The 23821-nt window shown below is 40.5% G+C and overlaps 2 protein-coding genes across 2 annotated transcripts in view; one reads left to right on the forward strand and one right to left on the reverse strand.

Moving 5' to 3' along the window:
* Positions 1 to 15479, reverse strand: part of wars2 (tryptophanyl tRNA synthetase 2, mitochondrial) — a 76544-nt gene extending 61065 nt beyond the window's left edge. The window contains exon 1 of the mRNA XM_034110515.2: positions 15446 to 15479. The gene's annotated coding sequence lies outside the window, so the exon portion shown is untranslated. The remainder of the gene's footprint in view (positions 1 to 15445) is intronic.
* A 1149-nt stretch (positions 15480 to 16628) lies between these two features.
* Positions 16629 to 23631, forward strand: hao2 (hydroxyacid oxidase 2 (long chain)). Its single transcript, XM_034110516.2, has 8 exons — positions 16629 to 16829; positions 18261 to 18413; positions 19227 to 19378; positions 19920 to 20203; positions 21410 to 21631; positions 22033 to 22191; positions 22899 to 22968; positions 23202 to 23631. The coding sequence occupies exons 2-8, from the start codon at positions 18283 to 18285 to the stop codon at positions 23255 to 23257; spliced, it is 1074 nt and encodes a 357-aa protein (XP_033966407.1). The 5' UTR covers positions 16629 to 16829; positions 18261 to 18282; the 3' UTR covers positions 23258 to 23631.
* Positions 23632 to 23821: the final 190 nt, after the last annotated feature.

The following is a 23821-nucleotide window of genomic DNA, read 5'->3' on the forward strand; positions in this document are numbered from 1 at the left end:
TCAAAAAGGTAGCATTGTGGGCTATAAAACCAAAACAAGGACCTGAAAGACACTCCAACTCGTGTGGACTGACCACTACAAGTGACTTCGTTATACTTCGATATGTTGTTGGAATACAAATATTGATGAATGTAAATATTACAGGCAAAGGCCCTAATATACAGTTGTGATACTTTAAAGTTATTTTTGTGTGTCTATGTTATGTGAGGTGTCCTTTTAAGATGAGCCCTGCATACGTCATCATCATTTCAGAGATATAATGTGGAGAAATCCAGCAAGTAGCATGTTTAGAGTGAATGAAAACAGAATTAATTTGAAGCAAATTAAAAAGTTTTAATAGTTTTACTGAGTTTTTAAATAAGTGTGTTACACTGTGGTTTCTTTTTAAATCCATCAGGGGTGTCAAACTCAATTTCATCGCGGGCCAAATTAACATTATGGTTGCACTCAATGGGCCGGTTGTAACTATATAAATATACATATATAAATATATAATATATATATATATATACATATATAATGTATTATATTACATTATTGCCTCTGCATTGGATTATTATCGGATAGGATAATAACTTCAGTGCCATGTCACAAAACGAGATGCATTGTGGGACATGTAGTTTATGGGCAACCTGTTTCTGTAAAGTGGCATGTAACCGTATAATAAACATATTATCTTCTTTGCAAGCTCTTGCGGGCCACATGAAATGAAGTCGCGGGCCGGATGTGGCCCCCGGGCCTTGAGTTTGACACCCCTAGACCTTTTGCTGTGGTGGAGAAGTGATGATTTGTGCATTTTGTAAAGGCAGTATCAGGGGCTTTGTGGGAGAGGAGCGGCAACTGGGATATTTCTAGAACATTTTTTACTTTGAAAATGGGGAAATCAAATGAATGATTTACGAAAACCTATATTTAAAAAGGTGTCCTGTGTTGAAGAATAAAATGCAATATTGCCCAATTTCTTTTTTTAATTATAACATTTTAGTTTGATATTATTTACGTGACACTTTTCTACAGTGCTTTACATTCTCCTTACTTTCTGTTGTATCGTATTCTCTTTTACATGTATATAGTTGACTTATTCCTGCATCTTACTTGCCTTATTTGTATTGCATGTGTTAAGTACACTGTATGTTATGTTACAGTTAACATACAGAGTTATTTAGAGGTATCGTTTCCTGTCCCAATCCTATCTATTTGTATTTCGTGAGGAATCCATCTCTTGTACTTGCTGGCGGGGCCTAATGGACGAGAACTGAAAAGTATTCCTAAAGAGATCTTTACCAGTAAGCATCAGGCCTTAAATAGCCTGTCGGAGATTACTGCAGAACTCTTTATAGTCAAGAGTGACAGAGAAATATCGCTTCCAACATATGCATGCTTCTTTTATCAGCCATGGCAAGTGAGACAGGCAGGGGGGGTTTTCTTTCAACCTTTTTTCAGAAGAAAGGAGGGGAGGTGAAGAGGAAAGAGGTGGATGGCAGCGTTCCTTCTTTCCATCAGAGATGCGGAGCGGAGGACTTCTGCCAGCGAGCCGGACTTTGAAAGTGAAACGTAAGAATGGTAGATCACAGAGGCCAAAGAAAAAGGATAGTCTCCTCGTTACGAGTCCCCCGGCCAGGGCCTTTGTTGTGGGCGCTTCTGCTTTTAACTGGAAACAGGTCCAGGCGCCTCCTGTGTTTCTGCAGTGTCCCACACACACACACACACACACACACACACACACACACACACACACACACACACACACATACACATACACACACACACACACACACACACACACACACACACACACACACACACACACACACACACACACACACACACACACACACACACACACACACACACACACTATACGTTCGGGCACACTCACAAACTCTCCGTCATTTCTCCATCCGCTAACGCCTGGTGACAGCTTGTTAAACCTGATGCCACGTGCTAAGCCTCGCTCTCCGCAGGATCTTTGTCCTCACCTGTCAGTGCAGACCGCGGGTGGCCAGGTGGGGGCGCCCTGCTGCAGAGGGCAGGTGGAAACCACAAGCCACGTAGCTGGTATACGGGAGAGGAGCCTCCAACATCCATATACATATGTCAACACCGTGTTGTTCTCACTTTCTATCTCGTCATAAAAACTATTTCACAACCTGAAATCTGAGTCTCTGCAGTGGGCCCTGAAATGTTTCTTCTTGAGACGTGTTATCAGATATGTATTTTTTTATTTTGAGCAATAGCAGGATGGAAAATACAAAAAAGGAAAGATGACATTTCTTAAAATTTGACATAATCCACCATTTTGTATTTAACCTTTCATCTGGAATATTAAGAAGCATTAAGATGAAGGATAATTAGGGTAAACCTAAAGACACACGTACATTTGTTCATGTTTGATGTCCACCTTTAGGGTTGATTTAGCATATGTAGCCAATATTTCACTGGTATTTCTGGTTTGGATGCTGCAAAATATGAAAATCGTATCAACTAGACGTGTTGGTTATAGTGACATTTCATCAGTAGACCTGTAACCTGTCAAGAGGTATTTTACAAAAACGAAAACAGGAAGATTTGCCCACTCCACAGGAGAGGACTGGTGTAAAGCTGTCATGCATTAGAAAAAGAAAGTTCTCCAATAAAGTGAGATTGCCGCTCTCTGTATTGGATTAAATGACTTCTAAAAATCTATTCTTTTGTAGAGCTTAAATGAAACACCCCAAAGCCAAGCACAGCACAACATCTCACTTCATCCCACACACACACATGGTTTTCATTTGTTACATGATATGGCTTATTTTTGTGGATGTAATGCTTTGTTGAATCAAACAGTAAAAGTATGAAACTAATGTGGCGCCACTTTTTATTTGGTAAATATGCTTTGAGTGCCCCGGCACCCTGGTTCCATATTTTGGGCAAAGGGGCAGAGCGACAGGCTTCAGAGGCGGTGCCAGAGCCCGTGGCGAGGTGGGCGTAGCTTTCGCATGTGAGCATATACTGTAAGGTGATTGACATCTTTAAGTGATGACCAGAGGGGACACTAAGAGACCTTTTTTGGATTCCTTGGCAAACACATGCATGCTTTCACACAGAAACAAATGCGTGCACATGCATACCCTCCAGAGCCAATTGATCCGGAGAAAACCCACAATTTGTCCAGATTTCATCAGAGCAGGAACCTGAGAGTTTAGCATATTGTCTGTAATGCAAAACACATCCGAAGTCCCCTCTGCCAAACCATATAATCAAAGGCCCAGATGTGACAAACACAACTGTAGCCTTTTTGGTGTAAAACCCAGTCATTTGGAGATAAAGGGTCTTGGGTTTTGTCCACATCAAGCCGAATAAGACATATTTAACCTTTAACCTCTTTAACGCCAACTTAAAAGCTTGTATTGTCTCTGACTGGTTGCATGTTGGCAGTGTCAGTCAGTTAAGTCATTCCCATGCCTCTCCATCTTGTTCCACATGTGCTGCATATCATTAAAAGGAAACGTCTTTACTCCCCGCTCTGCTCTTTGAGCTAAATATACTGCAGTTGTTTTCAGATTGATTGGTCTCCGAGAGAAATGAAAATGGCCTCTCTTTATGTGCAGCTGTCACAAATCAGGTGCCTGGCTGATTTTCATCAGTTGGATCCATCCTGTGACGGATTATCGTGGCACAGCCGAAGGACCAAGGGGGAGAATGATGCTTCTGCTGTTCTCATCTGTCCTGTTTTTTAAAAATTGTGTTTTTCGCTTTTTGTTGTCGAGAGGGGGACGACATGCAGCGGGGTCGACCCAGTTCTTCCATTCGTACACGATGGTGTTCATATAACATTCTCCCTTTCTGCAGAGTAATCCGTTGTGCTGTGGTTTTCCTATGTGTTACTCATTCCTCCAAAGCCTTTAATGAGCCGCCCTAAATGAGGCATGTTGAGAGGATGTTTTTTTCTTTGCCCTTCATTAGTTCAGCATAACACATTTCTTAAATGGCCTAATGTGTGCAATGTACCAGGGAAAGGATTATGCTAAGTGTATCACAGCTGCACTATTTATTTGGTTTGTGCTTTTACATCGACAGATAATTAGTTACAGCATTTAGGTATGTGCGTGTGGGTTTTTAAGAGGTGTGCTGGCATTCTGCTGGAACTAACACTTCCACACTGATGGCATTTGGGAAAGAAAGTGTTCATATCAATTCATATGAATAATCTACTGCAATTGAAATCACATACTTAGGTTGAAACAATATCTCAAGTGCACGTACTGTATGTACACCAAACATGTCCATATATACAGTTTGCTGCAAAGAGAAGACGAGGAAGTCAGAGATTCCCCTCAGCACTAACTACATCCCTCAGTCGTGTACAATGCATATAAGCTGTGGCCTCTTCTCCCCTCAAGAGGAAACAAGGGTAAGGGGTTTCGGTTTGATTCTAATTGGTCAGGTTATTACACTGCTATTTGCATAATTTGTCCGAGGGAATGGGAAGGTCAGGGAGAGCTGATTAGAGAAAATGTCACGATGGATTCACATTTCAGCAGCAACTGATTGGACATGAAGCTTTCCAAATGAGCCTCGAGGACACGTGAAAAGTCCTCGGATGATGAGAAGAAAAAAAGGATATAAGAAGTGGAAGAAGAAAAAGAAGAAAGCGGCGAAGAGGGCAAAACGGAGAGTCCTGTTATCCCATTCTTATTTCATAGAGGCATTAAATCAAAGCGTGCTGGATTTGCAATGATCACAGAGAATCATTCCAGTGTAGTATTTATTACACATCGTGAAGTAGAAGAGCTGCACACGGAGTTTTATATGTCTGTTTTATTTTCATGAAGTCTTTGTGTCTCCAGTCAAGTTCAAGTATTCACCCCAGTAAACGGGTTCTAACAGCCAGGCGTGAGGACACAACGTTTCAGGCGGGTTATTAGACCAGTCCAGCTTCCCCCCCCCCTAACTTCAAAGGGTTTTTAAAGAGGAACACGATGAACACTATTACTTTCTTGAGGAGAAAATATGTAATTATTCTGCAGAGTGTTTTGCTGAAAGACAGAGAAATGACAACAGCAGACACGCTAGCTAGTCTCTGGAGCTGCTGGCAGACTCTTCTCCTCATCTGTGCTCACACTGCAGAGTTATCAGTCACGAAGCTTTCAACAGGGATTTCATGTCTAATCTGTCACTCCACACTGCTAAAGGAGCAGGGAACCTTCGGATGTGCGCTGAATAGCAAAGGCAAACTGAAATATGAACAGTTGTGTGGTAGAAAGAGGGAGAAAAGGTTACTACATCTCAGATATGTATGACTGTTAAACTCTAACAGTGTCAAGGAAGTCAATATGCTAGCACTATTTGTTGCTATCTTGTCGACATTGTAATTCTTTTTTGATTTTATATGAATGAATTGTATTAATGTATTTTTGTTTAGTTTAAAAGAATTCTGAATGAAAGATTCTGAGTTAGGTTTGTCCTCAGTCAAATCCCAACACTTGATTTATTACATCACATGTAGCCTTTTGAAAGCGGGACCAGGATGTGTTCCTTCTTCAGATTATTGATACAACTGTGAACTGGAGATGTCCTACTTATACAAATATCAAAATCAAAAACAAGGATGGCTTGAAGTATTTTTAAAGCCATTATTAAATTGGCTTCATCGTAAAATAAATCCGAGATCTGCTTTTCATCAGGACCAACAGATGTCTGGCACATTCAAAATAGATTTGTTTTAAATGTTGATATTTTATTTCTAAAGAGTCTCTGATATTGCATACTTTATTTGTTTAGAAACGAGATCATTATAATCCCATTTAAGGTGTATTTGTTGCTTGCGCAGTGTGTTCCTGGCTCAATACAACCAGCTATACTTACCTTCAAAACCTCTCTTAAAGAGCACCTTCGGGGGAGAGCTTTGCAAAACTGGCCCCGGTAATGGTACAAGTCTCAACCTGTCGTCCAATGGACAGCTTCCCCCCCCCATCTATGTATATACTCGCATTTTAGACTATGTTACTAACTGTATATCTGTAGACTTGGTATGTCTTAAATGTCCGGTTAGGATGTATTAGAACGAAATCTAAAATGAAAATTGTAAATAAGCAATCTGTATGTAAAAAACCACCTGTATGTAAATTGTAAATAAGCCATCTGTATGTCAAATATGTCTTATATGTCTTAAATGATATGATGAATTGGAAATGGGGGACCCTGATGTAAACAAGACGAAAGTCTTTCTCTGGTCTGCATCCCCTTAACAATTTTTTGAGCTGTACTGTACTGTACCCAATATACAAGCTGTTAATAAACTTTTCAATCAATCAATCAATCTGTGGCTATGGTGGAGAACTATTAAGTATCTCTACCACACACACACACACACACACACACACACACACACACACACACACACACACACACACACACACACACACACACACGACTATTTGTCGCCCGTCGCCACAGGATATGGGAAAAAAGCTCCAGTAATGCATTCTGGGATTTTGTGGTGAATACACTTTATACGTTCAACCACCACTTGTGCCCAAATACTTTCTTTCGGTAGTTCAGTCTACATTATTTATATCTGGTACAAGACTATCTTACTTTTTTTTTTAAAAACACTAGCTGGCTGTGATGGACAGGTGGGGCATCAAAGGTCACCTTATCTTTAATAGTATGGTCAAATTCAAGACATTTTTTTATTTAAATTAGAAAAAAATGTAACAGACCATAATTGATTATGTTACCAAACATTATTAAATTATATTTTTTGAGCCACAGAGCCCCTGTTTAAGACCCATGCTTTATATTAAAATAGTAATTACATAAATGTACATTAGTGTATTTATAAATGGATATAAATGTATCATTAAACAAATCTTTAAGCCAAGACAAATATCAAAAACGGAGCCATTTACATTAGTCTGTTAGATTAGTCACATTGATATAACTTCTATAAGTGAAGTTTTAGGTCATGGTTAAGAGAAACAATTTTTACTGAGAGATGAAAGTGGAACAAAGTGGATTGAAGAAGGTTAAATGTGTCCTCTCATCGCATTGACTCCCCTCACTCTTACTTTTCAACAAGCCGTTTTACTTCCTGTTTCATGTCATGTCCAACTAACCCTTTCCCGGAAACCCTGGTTGCGTTCCGATAATCCAAATATCAGCTCCTAAATTCTAACCCTATCTCCTATTCCTTGACCTCTGAGTGAAACGTTAAGGGATAGTGGATAGGAGAATGCAAAAGGACTTAGGAGAAGAGACTGCGGTACTTTAGAGCAGTGGTTCCCAAACTTTTTGTGCCCAAGGCACACCAAAGGACAAGTAAAAATCTCAAGGCACACCTATTGTGCAAAATAGCCCTTATAACACGTGTTATCACTCATATCATGTAAAATATCTGTAAATGTGCATAATTATTTACTAATACCAAATAAAATGTGACAAAGACAACTATATTACTCATGAAATATTTATTAACGAAATATTTCAGAAATTAATTTGAAACGTTATCAAATTAGGCTTCATCAAAGCAGCAACACACTCATTTAAACCAGACAGGTCACAACATTAAAAATGAGACAAAGGAAATTCAACACAGAGAACTGTCAATGCAAGGAAGCTGCATTGTCCATGGTCCTGAACTACAAATTATAAATGTAACATTTCAGCAGAGATGGGGTCGTTACTAAAAAAAAGTAATATATTACATATTACATATTACTTTAAAAAAAAAAAAGTAATATATTACACTACTTCGTTACTCTCTACAACTACATAAAGTAACTCGTTACTTTACTCGTTACTCGCAGGGCCGGCCCGCCCCTCCCTGCAGGCAGATCAGGCTTTAGTTCAGTTTCCATTGTCGCATAAGACTGATCCAGATCCTGAATGTTTTCCTATCTGACCGTGGCTGTCCTCTGTCTCCTGCTATCTGACCATGGCTGTCCTCTGTCTCCTGCTATCTGTATATTTTGCGCAGTCTATCTCTGCTCACTCTGTTGCGTCGGCGTGTTCTCCTGTGTGTTGGCCATGTGTTGCACTGGAACCAGACACCGCAAAGACTTCAGCCGAGCACGTACGAACTGCGCATGCGTGAGTGGCAATAACTCTCCTTACCAGCAGGCGGCGGTAGTGTGTATTCGTCATTCAAAACAGGCAACAACCGGAAGACAGAGAAGAAGAACAGACTATGATATAAACAAACAACAAATAGCGTGTGCGGTAGCTCCACCTTAGCATGTGTTCTTTGCAGGTGCTTGTTGAGGTTTGACGTGGTGTTTACAGCAGTGGATAACAGCTTCTGGCCTGGACAGTTTGCACCTCACCGTCACATTCCTGTCTATTCTTCGGATGAACTCAAAATAATGGGCATACCTCCACCCCTCGAGAGTTATCGCTGACTCAGCCATGTTTATGCAGCACTGCACGCGGAGATGTGGACGCGCAAGTCGCGCAGATTACGTACATATAAACCTACAAAGTACTGATATAGTAAATTAAAAAATAATTATTTTTGTGTAGTTGTATATTGCAATAATAACGTATGGTTGTCACAAAATCCCACGGCACACTCGGACTTGCCTCACGGCACACCAGTGTGCCGCGGCACACCGTTTGGGAACCACTGCTTTAGAGAATCCGAATGCACTTTCACTATCCGACGTGTTTATGATGCGCCAGCGGACGTCCTGAATGTGCGTCTGCTGCTGAGGGGAAACTATGGAAACCACAGTTTTCTATACAGCGGACTACAACATGTATGTTTAATAAGAACGAGGGACTACTGTAAACTCATCTGGAGACTCTGCACCGTGCTCTGATGCTGCTGCTTTGCTTTATGAACGTGGACAACAGAGAAACATATTCTTCAGGACCAAAGTTGGAATTGAAATAAAAAAGGAAAGTGAAACTTATGCTCGTCACCCTCTCCCTCCGGTCCACATTAATACAAATGATCCCAATACGTATGATTGTATGAACTAAAGATCTTAAAATCAATACAGATGTATTTATTATAAACGTTAGTCCTTAACATCTATCACTGTGTACATCACCATTCAAACATCTTTTAAATGTTGAACAAACCCCACACAGCTCAGTGAAATGTTGACTTTATTTGATAACTTCAGTGAAAACTAACGTTCATATTTCTCTTTTTGATTATAATACTGATGAACGTTCAAAACAAAGCACTTTAGCGACTTACCACCTATGTTTTAAAAAGCTTAATAAGCACCGTAACTTTCATGATATCATTTCTCGGTCATAATCGGTTGTTTCCGTGAACGGCCGACTGTTGAGTGACGGCAAATGCTGCGGCTGCAATGCATTGTGGGGCAGCATTTTCTCCTCTCCTTTCGGTAAAGCCCCTGTCACACTGTCCCGAAATTGACACCCGATGGACACACGAATATGGAATTGTGAATTTCGCACGAAGATGGCCCCGAACCACACACGAAGGCAACATTTACATTCCATTTAAGACATACAACTGCAATGAAAGTACCAAAAACAATTATGTTACAGTACTATGATACTGTACTGATATCTTCAGACTTTGTTCTTTACTTTATCTGTCTTTATATGTAGAAAATATTACGTTTTCTCCGTCATGTTGTTGTTTCCATAGCAACAACAACTTCCTTTCAACTGTCCTTCAAAATAATATATTATATCCTTTTCAGTTTCACAGAACACAAATTGGGTTATTTACATAATATGTTTACATGATTTTGTTGTGCAATAAAACAACCCGATGGACACACGATAAAGGAAATGTTCAAATTCGGCTGTGATCGTAGCAACATCGGGACATTCGTGAGGGCATCTGAAGCCATCGTATGACCGCCGGTGGAGTTTCTCAGGCTCCGGCAGCAACTTCGTGAGCGGTGGCAAAATCTTTGGCATGCCAAAAAATTTCCGAAGGACCTTGCGAAGGTTCATTTTCGTGTTGAATTCGTGTGTCAATTTTGCCCTTCGTAAGGCCATCGTGAGGGCATCTTGTTATCATCGGTGCCATCGGGCATTCGCCCCGATCAGAGTGAGGGCGAATGCACCGATGATAACACGAAGATGACACGATTTGACAAGATGCGCTCACGAGTGCCTTACGAAGTTGCTGCTCACGAAGTTGAGCCTGAGAAACTCCACCGGCGGTCATACGATGGCTTAGATGCCCTCACGAATGGCCCGATGTTGCTACGATCACAGCCGAATTTGAACATTTCCTTTATCGTGTGTCCATCGGGTGTCAATTTCGAGACAGTGTGACAGGGGCTTAAGGGAGGTCCAGTGGTTCCTAAGCTAAAGGAGGTTAGAAAGGAAGTTTAAAACCTCCTTTCCTTTCATTTGGAGAATTGGAACGGCACTTATCGTGGCTGCCACTGAGGGACTTCCGGGTCATTTCACTTGGTTAGGAAGGTTCCTAAGCCAAATGGACTATTGGAATGCAACCCCTGACTTGTACTCTGACTTTACATTTGACATCGGGTTCCTTTTACACAACTTCACACACTCAGTCCCAAACAATTCCCGGTCACACAAATAAAGAAAAAACTCAAAGCAAATCTTTACATTACATACATTTTCAAATCTCAAAAAGAAAAGTCCAGTAAGTGGGAGAAAATGGCGTTCATGTGCACAAAGTAAAAGTCTTAATGCACTCGCCGAAGAGTTCCTATAGCTTCAAGCACTCTTGTGTAAGGTATAAATCGCTCTCACAAATAGGACCACCTCCACTCGATGTGTGCAAGTCGCCCGCTGCTGTATGGATTGAATCATAAGAGTCTGAAATGGCGTGACTACAAACTGTGAGTTATGCTGGGATCTCTCCAAACATCAAATGCTCTGGACATCCATCACTCCGCCGCTACATGACATTTAAAGCCACTGATGTGTTCACTGCTTTGCCTTTTCTTTGGCACTGTGAACAATGCTAGAGCTACATACCGCCCCACGTTCACGAAGCAAGCTCCTCCATAGACTCTTGCTTTAAAAAGTCTACTTTGACCATTGTTTTAAGTACTCGGTAAAGAGTGTCTAAATATAGATATTTTTAATTTGACTCATTAACAACCTATGATTAATAATGTTAACATTTCAGATATATATACATATTTGAAACACAAATACAATTTTGAGCAACGAGAAATTCTTTACCTTACAATTATGTTTATTCTGATTTTAACACAACAAAGTTTTGATAGTATTTCACAGATTACAAAACAAATCAACTACTTTTTAAAGAAATTATAGAAATGTAAAGTAATCTTTATTCTACCATGTGATAAGTAATCAAATATGATTTCAATAAATAAAATAATAAGGAAAACTGCACTGGTAACTTGTGCTGCAGTTGTTGTTTTCCTGTTTAGGGTTAGAGATTGATGATTACAACTGCAAAAATAAAATGTGGACACTTACAAGTCATCTTTTTAATAGAGTTAAGAAATTTATTGTTTTTAATTCAGAATCAAAACTCTAATCATAAGCATGTTTTTTCATGAACTACAATCTTTATCCCAGGCTTTGAAACCTTTTACTTTGTTCTATAACTTCATGAAAACAGCCTATAATTCAAATCAGACCCACACCAGATAAAGTCTTTGAAATAACTTAGTTGTTTTTCCTTCTCTAAAAAATAAGAAATAAAATAAAATCGCTTTCTCCGGCCTGATGTGAAAAGTTAAACCATGATGGACAGGCGTCAGGTGAGGCCTTGCTGCAGAGCAGAAGGAGTTTGCTGCTTGAGAGTGTGTCCGTGGACTCTGCTGTATTTAGTCTGATAATAAACCTGGGAGAGACAGAGGTGGAGGAGCGGAGCGCCTCGCAGGGCATGATAACACCTTCGACAATTCAACACACATGTGGCGCGGCGTGCTGGGCCGCAGCCTCGGGGCACAGCCTCAGCAGCATGTGGAAGAGGTTTTCCACTCAGCTGAACGTCCAGTACCTCCACTACGGCGGCCCCGGAGCCAGATCTAACTGCGGTATTAGGCATCGAGGCCAGCTGTGGATTAACACAATTTGCACCTCCTCTCAGTGCAGGTAACACCCACACCTCCCCATGGAGGTCCAACTTGACAGATTTAGCCTTTGGCTCCACCTTTGCTAGCCTTTTGTGTTTGAGCCAAAATAAAACGCATACATTCAGACACACAGAAAGACAGACGTCTCTCAAGAAGCCAGGTTTTGTTACCGAAGATATTACATTCACAGAGAGTTAATTCAATTCTAAAGCCGTAATGAAATAAGAGCGGGAGAATCTAATTTAACATCACTGCTGTTTTAAAACGCTTGAACAACTTCTCGAGGCGTTTTGTTTCGTCCGCGGTGAGCTGAGACACTGTGGCATTCATACCATTTCTCTCTCACATCCTGCCATCGATCCATCACTTACGGGTGGGGACCCTAACATAACAAGCTCTAGATATCAAAGCTTGGGACATCTGTGTTTTATATGTAAAGACCCTCAAAACACCTGTCAAAGTCCACACTCCACTTGACAAGTTTGACATTTCCAGAAAAGGCCATGCCGTGCAGTTTTTGTTTGTTTTCTGCCTTAGTGTCTTATATCTGATCAGATTTGGATCTAGTTACTCCTTAATCTACAGAATATTCAACAAAGACATTCATAAATATTAAAAACACAGGAAGGAGCGGTGGTGGCGAAGTCGATAGGGACTTGGCTTGGCAACTGGAAGGTCACCAGTTCAAGTCCCGGCAAGACCAAGTACTACCGAGGTGTCCCTGAGCAAGGCACCGTTCCCCACACTGCTCCCCGGGCGCCGTTCAAAATGGCAGCACACTGCTCCTAACACTAGGATGGGTCAAATGCAGAGAAACAATTTCCCCACGGGGATTAATAAAGTATATCAATCAATATCAATCAATAGGAAGGGGGCGAAAGTTAGCAGGAAAGCTCTGTTAACACATTTCTTATTTCTAGTAGATTATTACATCTTTTTGCTTTTATTTCTCACTTATTTTGGCAATGTGAAACATGTTTCCTGATAGCAATAAAGAACATTTTAATTGAATTGAATTCAAAGGAAGCGGGACAACAACAAAAGGAAAGATGAGGGGAACAAGTAAGGGAGAAAAGAAAGGAAGCGAGGATGGGAATTTAGGAAGAATGGAACAAATGATAGAAGGGTGGATAACGGGAGGAGTGTGTTGCTCTTCCGAACAATCGACCTGTTTTTGGTGTTTTTTAGCCTGACAGAGAGGCCGCGGCTCAGAGTGCTGACGAGAGGCTTAGCTGGTGTTGAGCCACTGTGGGCGGAGCGCTGTGAGGGGGAGAGGGGTGAGGGAGGTAGGATGGGGGGGCTGTACTGCCCTCTGACACGACCCTGTCAAATCAGAGGGGAACCAACACGTAGGTCTGCCAAAAAAAGCTCAGGTGAAGGTAAGACACTAATTTGACCCGCTTCAGTCTCTGTATTTATTTCCACTGTGTGCAGTTTATTGGATTCTACTTTTACAACTGTTGTGCTTTTACACATCCACTACAAATGGCAACAAGGCGTCAGGACGTGTTTATCTCCTAACCGGCGGGACAAAAACAAAATAATCTCTAACAGAAGCTGGTTAAATCTTCACCTTGTTTAGCAGTGTGGCGCACTACATGGCATACAACAGGTATTCTAGAAGTTCACCTGGACAATGTGCTCCCAGCAGCCATTCAGTGCGGCTAAATGAGCGACAGCCAACACAGACAGAGGCTCACATTCATCACACACACACAGCCGCACCGAGGACAATAAAGATACTGATAATAATAGAGAGTGTATTCCGGTAAGAGTAATAATGAATCATAGGCATAGCAGTACAGACCAAAACATCAGAAACATGTTATCACATTTAAAGTGAAAGACAACTAAATGATACATCTGAGTAATAACTAACTCTTTTTAAATAACATCTATTTTCAAAAGACTCACCTGTGCCTTATTATAGTTACGTTCATGTTGTGTTTTTGGTTCAGTTTTCATTAGACTTGGTGGAAGGGTGCATTATGGGACAAAGAAGAACACATTTCCTTTGGTCGGCTACAATATTAGTTTTTTCTTGTTTTGTGAACAGTTCGAGATAAAGTCATATGGATTTGGTGAAGTTCTGCTCTCTCTGAGTCCCCTTCTAAGTTTTTTACGAAATACAGTGAAACTGAGCCATTAGAACCACATGGGTAATTTGACATAACAAACCTCACACAAGTCAGGGAACAGGAATATCCCTAAACTGATGATCTGTCAAAGTTGGGACATCATTCACAGTTTTTGAGAAGCTGAGCGTGCAGTACTGACACACACATTACATAAAAGTCTGCTTGTGTTAACCTGCCCATCAACTTGAATGGAGCTTTAAGAGCAGACTCTCATTCAGTATTGCACTGCCCTCAAGTGTTCAAAGTGGAAAGCTTGTATTGTGTTTTACAGGATGCCTGTATCTGTACTGTATTACTGTAGACTACTTTGTTGAATATTATTGAAAACAGCATAAATATCATGGTATAATTGAAATGATAGTAGCAGGAGTTATTGTAACTGTCATTCTGTGGACTGTTTACAGGTAATGAGTAAGGAGAGAGGGTCAACTGAGAAGAATGAATATTTGTCATCGGTGAGTAAACTTTAGGAAGATATACCGTCATCGTAAACACGTCCAACTGTCCATATGCTCACACAAAACAAAACAAAATTACTTTTAGAAAGAAAACCTGTACTGTCTTTAAATGACTGTAAAGCAACTGTAGCAATGTTTGTTGTTTTTCAAGTCACTGATGGGTTCATAACAGATCAGGTGCTTCCTCAGGAAATCCTCAGCACAGCTTACATAAATAAATACAACTGTCATTTGTTATAGTATTATTTATAGGTAGGAATAGAGCTACAATTGTAACCTTAAAGTTGGCAGTTTAAATGACCTAACCCAAAAATAAACAACTTACAATGCTTGCATCAGGCAATTAATGTTTACTGCTAAATAGTTCAATTATAAATGAATTAATAAACACATTTTTGTTGATTGATGTTCTGCGAGTTGACCAGTCAAACAATAATGTCAGCACTTTCTCAGGCCAGCGCAATTACAGATAATTATTTTGTATCTGCTAAGAGAGTATGTTCATAACTGAGGAAATGTTACCCAAAAAGTTGCTTTGTTTGTTACTATTAGAATTATTATTGTAATAAACAAGCTCACACTGTCCATGTTGTATATTCAGCCAGTTACGAAATTTTTATACAGCCTTTAAGATGTGGTACTATATTATGAAATGTTCTAATTCTGACTGGGCTATATAAGTATGTTAAAAATAGAAAACTGACCAAAATAAGTAAATGTTATCAAATATACAATGCTTATTAAATTAATTGTTGAGAGTACAGTAAACAGACTGGATATGGCTGTTAATGCATTCATCTATTCATGAGGAACTGCTTTGAAAAAAAAACATTGGACTTACTCTTCATCCCAAATGTTCAGTTGGCAGTAGATGGCTGTCAGGTCCTGTAAATAAACAATAAAATAGATAATTATTTGTCTTACTCAACATTTATAGCCTTCTAAAAAAGAACACAGTGGAAATGTTCATTAATATACAGTATTATTGCTATTTTGGTAGCATTTGTGTGTTGCATTTTGACAAAGTAATGTATTCATAATCTAAGTTTAATTAACAAAGAATGAGCTTCAAAGTAAAAGTGATAATTATGCAGAATGAGTCATCAAAAAGTGTACCTACTTAATTATTATTTTACTTTATAGTATTACAGTATAACAAAGGCCTATTCTTTTGTATCACTAATAAAATACATGGAAGAGTATTCTGCAGTAGTAGGCTACTGGGTGGATTAGTAGGCTACTAAAAGTAGGCTACTGCATATCATATTAAGCATATCATAAGTTAAAATGTCTACAATATATATATATATTTTTTTTTAAAGGACGTTGCCCAAATGAAACGTTTACAGAACAGTTAGCTAGTTAGCTGTCATTAGCTTTTCCTATAACGCCTTGTTAAGAAACTAAAACACTGCACTGTTTGTTATAATGTTGATATATTCTTTACATCTCGAAACCAATATGCTCAGACAAAAAAAAGCCAGTTCCAGTGGATCGATTGGCTGAATTAATTGGAAGCTAAAATGTCGCCTACCTGCGCAGTCTTTTTGTAGCCTACAAACAATTTTTTCGGTTGGATGTTTTTATAAATCTAGCTTCATCTTGCTGGCTTTTCCACCCTTACAAATGGAAGCTAGTAGCATTACACCATAAAGTCAGCCTCACCTGGTTAATAGTTTTGGGTGTAAGGCAGTGTTTCTCAAACTTTTTCATACCAAGGACCACTTAACCAATAAAAAAACACTCGCGGACCACCTAACTCCACAAATATCCAAAAACACATACTGTTTTACAAATCGCGAGAAAATGGTACAAACAAGTGGCCACATGTGTGATGAAGGTGTTTATCTGGGCTATATCATGCGATCAAAAGTGAAACTTAAGCTCGCTCCATTGCGGAGATATTCCTGCGAGAGTGCGGAAAAGTTAAATTTATTTATTTATTTCAAATGTGAAATGTTACCAAAATACTCACGGACCACTAGGGGGCGGCCACGGACCACCAGTGGTCCGCGGACCACACTTTGAGAAGCACGTAAGGTGACCCAGATACACAGTGGTTTGCTAGTTTAGCCCTTCCTTTTACTTACCGAAGTACGACATATTCTGATGAACTAAAAGCCGTCTTCCTTCGCTGAAACATCCTCTTCTCCTACTTATCCCACCCGTGAATATACTCTACTCTCGCTTGTCTCAGCTGACTGAGGAAAACAGGCACCTGTAAGGTGAGTAGTCGTTTAGCAAACAGGGAAACAGAAATAAAGCGAGTGTGGAAAGTCCTCCCCCAGAAAAAAAAACCGCTGGGATCATTTGAAACTAAACATTATACATCAAAGTGTAAAAGGCCGTAATATAGAATCTGTGTTTCACTTGTATTTGTAAATTGGGGTGTTCTACTTCAAATTAAGAATACATTGTTAATATAATTGATCACACCACAGGAAATTCGGTTTTCCTTTTTTTTAGACATCTGATGGCTGCAGGATTTGAGTAATTGTTAAAACTTTAGGTAGAATTCCTTCAACAAAAACAAATAAAAACTACATCTGTGGTGTTAACTTGTAGTATGTATCATTAGATAAATATGAATATGGAAACTATAAAGTGAAGTTATGTATGCATGCAACTGTTTGGACTGTAATTGACTTACACTGATCTCGTCTACCTTTGTGTACATTTATATTTAAACATTGTTATTCTTTATTTGTCACTGAGTATTATACAATATACATCGTGGTATTTCAATCTGAGTACTTCTTCATGACAACATCATTTAGATAAAATATTATTTGACATCGTTGACAGTGTGAATCCTACTGAAAGAAGAGTTATCACATGTCACCACCCATATCCCTGCATGCACGTGTTGGCATGTAGGCTGTGTACAAAGCATGTACATGTGTATGGCCATATATACTACTGTATGTACCATCTGGACCCCAGAGCACTGTGTCAGACGCCTCTTGTCCTCACTATAGTTGGAGTCACCATCAGCACATTTTCAGCTTGTGTAAACACAATAAAAGCAAGGGTCACCCTCAGGTCACAAACACTGTCCGTGGCTTTCATAGTGGCTCTATGAAAGTTTGATTTTGACTGACACTAAAGCAACTCTGTGGACACAAGGATTCCTCTCTGTTTAAACTAGAAAAGAGGAACGAAAAATTAGTTATTGACTAGTTAGTTATTGACTAGTTAGTTATTGACTACTTGTTTGCCTCGATACGAGGGCTGTTTGAGTTTGAGCAGCGATGTTGTAACTTCAGTCCTCCATGGAGTCAGTGTCATGTGAGAGCTGGGGATTGGGTTTTATGGAAGATTGATATTTGTGTTAAGTCTTGCTACGGAAAGTTATTGCATTTAGTGTTTTATTGTGAACAAAATGTCTCCGTTTGCTGTTGTACCCTGCAGCTTTTTGTCTCACATTTAAAGCAACATATACCCAGTTTCCAGATGACACTGCATGGTTCAAAATATGAGAAGTGACTGGGGAAAAAAGACCAATGATGCTTAACAACGCTAGCGGTGTTTGACATTGAATAAAGTGATATTTTGAATGCCACATGCTTGTGTTTTATTGACTTATCTTGACATATGTTGTATTGTTTATGCCTAAATCCCCCAATGTCTACTTGATGGTGTCTATTTCCACACAGAGAGGGAGGCCAATGTGCAGTAATGGCTATGGTATGCCTGACAGACTTCGAGGAGTATGCTAAGGAGCATCTCTCAAAGGCCACCTGGGATTATTATGCAGCCGGAGCGGATGAGTGCTGCACCAGGGACGACAATATCCTGGCTTTCAAAAGGTACAGTGGGAACAATGAAGTCTACCCAGACTTTCAAGGTCACATGTATGCGGTGCTAGCTCACCTGTCCTAAATTCATCATTGGGGATTGAAATAATTTATGTTAGGAAAGTTCTTATACCAAAAGTGGAGATCACATTAGGGATAAAGCTTGTAACACAAGGAAAGGTTTTGTGGACTTTAGACTGACTCATTTCTGATTAGATATTAAAGTATGTGTAAATGTGTGCCTTATAATAACTAACTACATTTGCTGAGTATTGATGCCAAGTCAACTCCATGTGGTTTATAAATGTTTTTAAACCATTGACCATCTTCTGTTCTCTTTGTGAATTCCCCTCAGCTTTCCTAATGTCTCCATAAAGACAGAAAGTTCTGCTTGTCCTCACTGTGATAGATCTGTACATATGTGTTTGCAGGTGCATTCGGGGTCAGGTTAAACATTTCCCCCTGCAGGAATAAAGGTTGGACCTTGTCTTGGAAACATTTTCTAAAGCCATAGCTTTGGGAAAACAGAATCCCAGAAGATAAATATGACTTGTCGAGCAAAATCAGCATGCTGTCTTCTCAAGGATAACTGTATTTGACAATACCGGATAGTACGATGTTGCAATGCTTTGTCAACAGGTTGGTTTGGTTCCATGGAAACTTGACATCCTCTCATGAATCTGGGTCACAACCATCTTTTAACAATGCAATTTAACGTAAAGCTTCTACTAGCAAATATGAATAAATATAAATAAGAGGAAGACGACTACCCGTTATTGTTACATTTGGTGTTGTTGTCCACATGTTCATCTGTTTCTCCCTCAGGATCCGTCTGAGGCCTCGTATCCTGCGGGACGTGTCGATGAGCGACACGCGGACCACGGTGCAGGGAACAGAGATCAGCTTCCCTGTTGGTATCGCACCGACTGCCTTCCACTGCCTGGCCTGGCATGAAGGAGAGGTGGCCACAGCAAGAGGTACACAGCCTTTTGAAAAACCTGTTTTCTTATGGAGCTTGTGAGTAGGGATTGAGAGACCTTTTTCATAACACATAATATGTTTTTTAAGTTCCTGAAAAGTTAGAAATTTGGAGACACAGGTTTTTTTTTATCCTATAACAATGTCGGTACGATTGCCACCACTAGATGGGAGAATAACGTCGTAAAGAAAAGACTGGGTTGTTCTTTTGCCTGTAAGAATAATAAGGAAAATTGATTTTACGTTTTTTAGGTTTGTTTTAAAAATAAGTACATTGATTACATTGTTGAAGTTACTGATGTAAATTAAAATGAGTTATAATGACTTTTGGTTTTACATGGGACACAAACAGCACTAGTTCGACCCTTCAAACCAACCCGAAGTCGTCCCTGCGCTGACTAGAAACATTCTGTAATATGTAAAACACTGGAAACCGGACAATTGGCAACTTCTTTGCGTCGCCTGGGAAGCACAGGGACCACGCTGATGCATCCGCTCCTCGCTGACCACATTGATAACTTCTCTCCTTCCGTCTCACAGGCACAGAGGCTCTGAACACCTGCTACATCACCAGCACTTACTCCACCTGCTCAGTGGAGGAGATCGTGGCAGCGGCACCAAACGGTTACCGCTGGTTCCAGCTGTACGTGTACCGGGACCGGAAGCTGTCTGAGCAGATTGTGCACCGTGTGGAGGGGCTCGGCTACAAGGCCCTGGTCCTCACCGTCGACGTCCCCTACACCGGGAAGCGCCGCAACGACATCCGCAACCAGTTCAAGCTGCCGCCACACCTCAAGGTCAAGAACTTTGATGGAGTGTTCCAGGTAACTGTTTTATTAAAATATTCCACATGCTCTTAAAGATGTAACAGCATGAACATGTAATAACAAGCAACTTAAAGGTCTCCTATTATACTGTTTCTCATCAGTATATCACAGCTCTCTGATATCTACAGAACATGTCTCAGAAGTGTTTGTCTCCAAACACCAAACAGGTCATTGCAGCATTACCCATAACCCCCTCTGTTTCAGCCCTGCTTCCAAAGTGCTGATTCTCTGTCTGTTACTTTAGATGAAAATAAGGAGCCCCTCCCCACGCCCCTCTGAGAGACATTTGGTTACAAATAACTCAATGGAGCTCGAGGAGGAGATTCAGGTGATAAGGTGGGGGGGGGGGGGGGTTACCTTGGTTGCTGATTGGCTAATGGTTACACAAGACAAAAAAATCGTTATGACATCATAAAGTGGCCAAAATCGGATCAGCTCATTTTGAGACAGGTTTTTTATATAGAAATGGATCAAAAAGAGAGAGAATCTTTTTTCCTGAAACTTTCAGAGTCTCTTTACACCGAGGGGACACATGTTGATGTAGAAGAGACATGAAGAAGAGGGGACACATGTTGATGTAGAAGAGACATGAAGAAGAGGGGACACATGTTGATGTAGAGGAGACATGAAGAAGAGGGGACACATGTTGATGTAGAAGAGACATGAAGAAGAGGGGACACATGTTGATATAGAAGAGACATGAAGAAGAGGGGACACATGTTGATGTAGAAGAGACATGAAGAAGAGGGGACACATGTTGATGTAGAAGAGACATGAAGAAGAGGGGACACATGTTGATGTAGAGGAGACATGAAGAAGAGGGGACACATGTTGATGTAGAAGAGACATGAAGAAGAGGGGACACATGTTGATGTAGAAGAGACATGAAGAAGAGGGGACACATGTTGATGTAGAAGAGACGTGAAGAAGAGGGGACACATGTTGATGTAGAAGAGACATGAAGAAGAGGGAGACACATGTTGATGTAGAAGAGACATGAAGAAGAGGGGACACATGTTGATGTAGAAGAGACGTGAAGAAGAGGGGACACATGTTGATGTAGAAGAGACATGAAGAAGAGGGGACACATGTTGATGTAGAAGAGACATGAAGAAGAGGGGACACATGTTGATGTAGAAGAGACATGAAGAAGTGGACTTTGCATAATAGGTGACCTTTAATATATACTTTTTAAAACATAAGCAGGAGGATTCAGTCCCAGAGGATTATGGGATCCCAGCCCACACCTTGGACCCCTCCATCAGCTGGAAGGACGTGTACTGGCTGCAGTCCATCACTCACCTGCCCATCATCATCAAGGGGATCCTGACCAAGGAGGACGCCGAGCTGGCTGTGGAGCACGGCGTGCAGGGCATCATCGTGTCGAACCACGGGGGGCGACAGCTGGACGGAGGCCCCGCTTCGGTACATATTCACTCATTTACTTCTTAAGTTACATTGAAGATAGTTTTGTTTCCAATTTCATGTAAGATCTCTGCCAAGTGTGTCTGCCAAGTCTGTCTGGACTCTACAGTACCATATCAGTAAAGGTTTAATTGAATGAATACAAACCACAGTTGTCTTACTTTGGTGGGTTAATCTGGACGGTCTAAACTAAAGCAGTTGTTAATCCTTTGTAGCTCATAGAGTCAGGAGTAAATGACAGTATATGTACTCGCCGCCCAAACCCTCTTTCAGAATAAAAGAGTGAAATAAAAGGTCCAATTTGAAGAGTAGTACAAAAATTAATTGGAAACACATCAATACTTTGCATTTGTTTGTTTAATAAACATTTTCCATGTTACACCGTCCCGTGTTGCTCACAGATTGACGCGCTGACGGAGATCGTGGACACGGTTCAGGGCAGGATCGAGATCTATCTGGACGGAGGCATCAGGACAGGAAGTGATGTTCTGAAAGCGCTGGCCTTGGGAGCCAAGTGTGTTTTCATTGGCCGCCCAGCAGTGTGGGGCCTTGCATACAAGGTACAAGCAGCAACACTGATCACCACTCTTCCGACAGCTTTACTCACACCCACCACGATAAGGCTCCACACACTAAGCCATTGTCCTTGGCAGCTTGAGTTTATCCTTGAAAGTCATTGAAACTATTGGAGCTACATCAGGGGCGGTTCTAGGGGGGGAAGGGGGGCCAGTGCCCCCCTAACATTGACCACTGACCCCCCCCAATTTTTTTTTAAATGTATATTTTCTGGTACTGGGTTTGCCAAAAACCGCAGGGTTTTGTTGCTGTAATGTGAGATTGTGCAGACACCCTTATGTAAAGTAGAGATGTAACTGTTCATTGCCTTTATTTTTAAATAAATATGGTGTTAGTGCAAACATTGCACTATAACTTAAGCTGAAGCTAACAGTAATAACTATAAGATATATCTGAAATAGTTCCAATAAGTGTACTGAAACAAATACCAATAACTGTATTGCATTGTTTTCTTATGCGCAATTACTTCATACTGTCTAGTTCTCTTTTTCGTCCTGCATTTATTGTGCCCCCCTCAGAAAATAACTGGCCCCCCAGTGGCCCCCCCAGTCAAATTGGTCTAGAACCGCCACTGAGCTACAGGACCTCGGTGTAAAGTTTACAGAGAAAATGTGTCCTGTGCCGTTTGCAACTCGTAGAGCTGCTATGCTCTCTGAACTCAAAGTAATAATGGTGCTGTGTGATATTTCAGGGCGAGGAAGGAGTGAGGGAAGTGCTGCAAATCCTTAATGATGAGTTCCGTCTTTCCATGGCTTTATCAGGTAAGAGATTGATTGATTGATTAATTGATTTCATTATTAAAAAAAGAATTAAATTGCAGTTATTGCATGTGTACAACATCTCAAAAGATGGAAACACAAGATTGAATTTGTATTGCTATTGTTGTTCTCTTTGTGTGTGTAGATGTGAGGTTACGACTGAAAAATGTAACTTGCAATATACAATATAAAATAAGCAATATCCTGTCTGACGTTTTTAAATGTGTCGGATCCAGGTTGCAGGAACGTGGCCGAGATCAACAGGAACCTCATTCAGTTATCTAGACTCTGACACACCAGCAGGGGGCAGCACAGAGGACAATAGCACCCACTGAACAGGACTGAACCAAATATTGAACAAGCACCTGAGACTCCATGGTGACAACGAAACTGAAAGACTTAACCTCGGAGTCATGACTTTATCACGGCAGGAAACACACAAAACAGCTTCATGCCAGGGTGTGAGAGTGAGACTGCAACGGAAAGTTAAGGGTCTGAGGCGAAGTGAATAATGAGGGGTTTTGGGGGGGAGTAGAGGCACTTCTCATGAAACCTACAAGTGTTTTGGGGTTTTATTGTAACAAATGCAACGGATCATGACATATACTACAGTTTAAGACGCTGCCAGTGATTGTAGTTAAATAAACGCCAGCTGAAATTGATGAAGATGTGTTGTTTTTCTTCTGGATTTGTATGGCGATAACAGACAGGCTGATTAGCAGATGTCTGTCTTTTATTTATCTTTGTTTCCCAACTTAATCCTCATCACATTTACATGGGCAATCAATCTGTTTAACTGGTAAGAACATTCAAATGCAGTATTGTTTTCAATCTCTTATATTCATACATCAGCTAA

This window comes from Pseudochaenichthys georgianus, chromosome 21 (genome assembly GCF_902827115.2).
Source record: "Pseudochaenichthys georgianus chromosome 21, fPseGeo1.2, whole genome shotgun sequence".
NCBI classification, from domain to species: Eukaryota; Metazoa; Chordata; class Actinopteri; order Perciformes; family Channichthyidae; genus Pseudochaenichthys; species Pseudochaenichthys georgianus.

What these genes read in the sequence shown, in the direction of transcription:
- hao2 (XM_034110516.2), top strand. Translation starts at nt 18,283, where the DNA reads ATGGCTATGGTATGCCTGACAGACTTCGAGGAGTATGCTAAGGAGCAT. An exon ending in AATATCCTGGCTTTCAAAAG is followed by an intron (nt 18,414 to 19,226) that starts GTACAGTGGGAA and finishes TTTCTCCCTCAG; the next exon opens with GATCCGTCTGAGGCCTCGTA. An exon ending in TGGACGGAGGCCCCGCTTCG is followed by an intron (nt 21,632 to 22,032) that starts GTACATATTCAC and finishes TGTTGCTCACAG; the next exon opens with ATTGACGCGCTGACGGAGAT.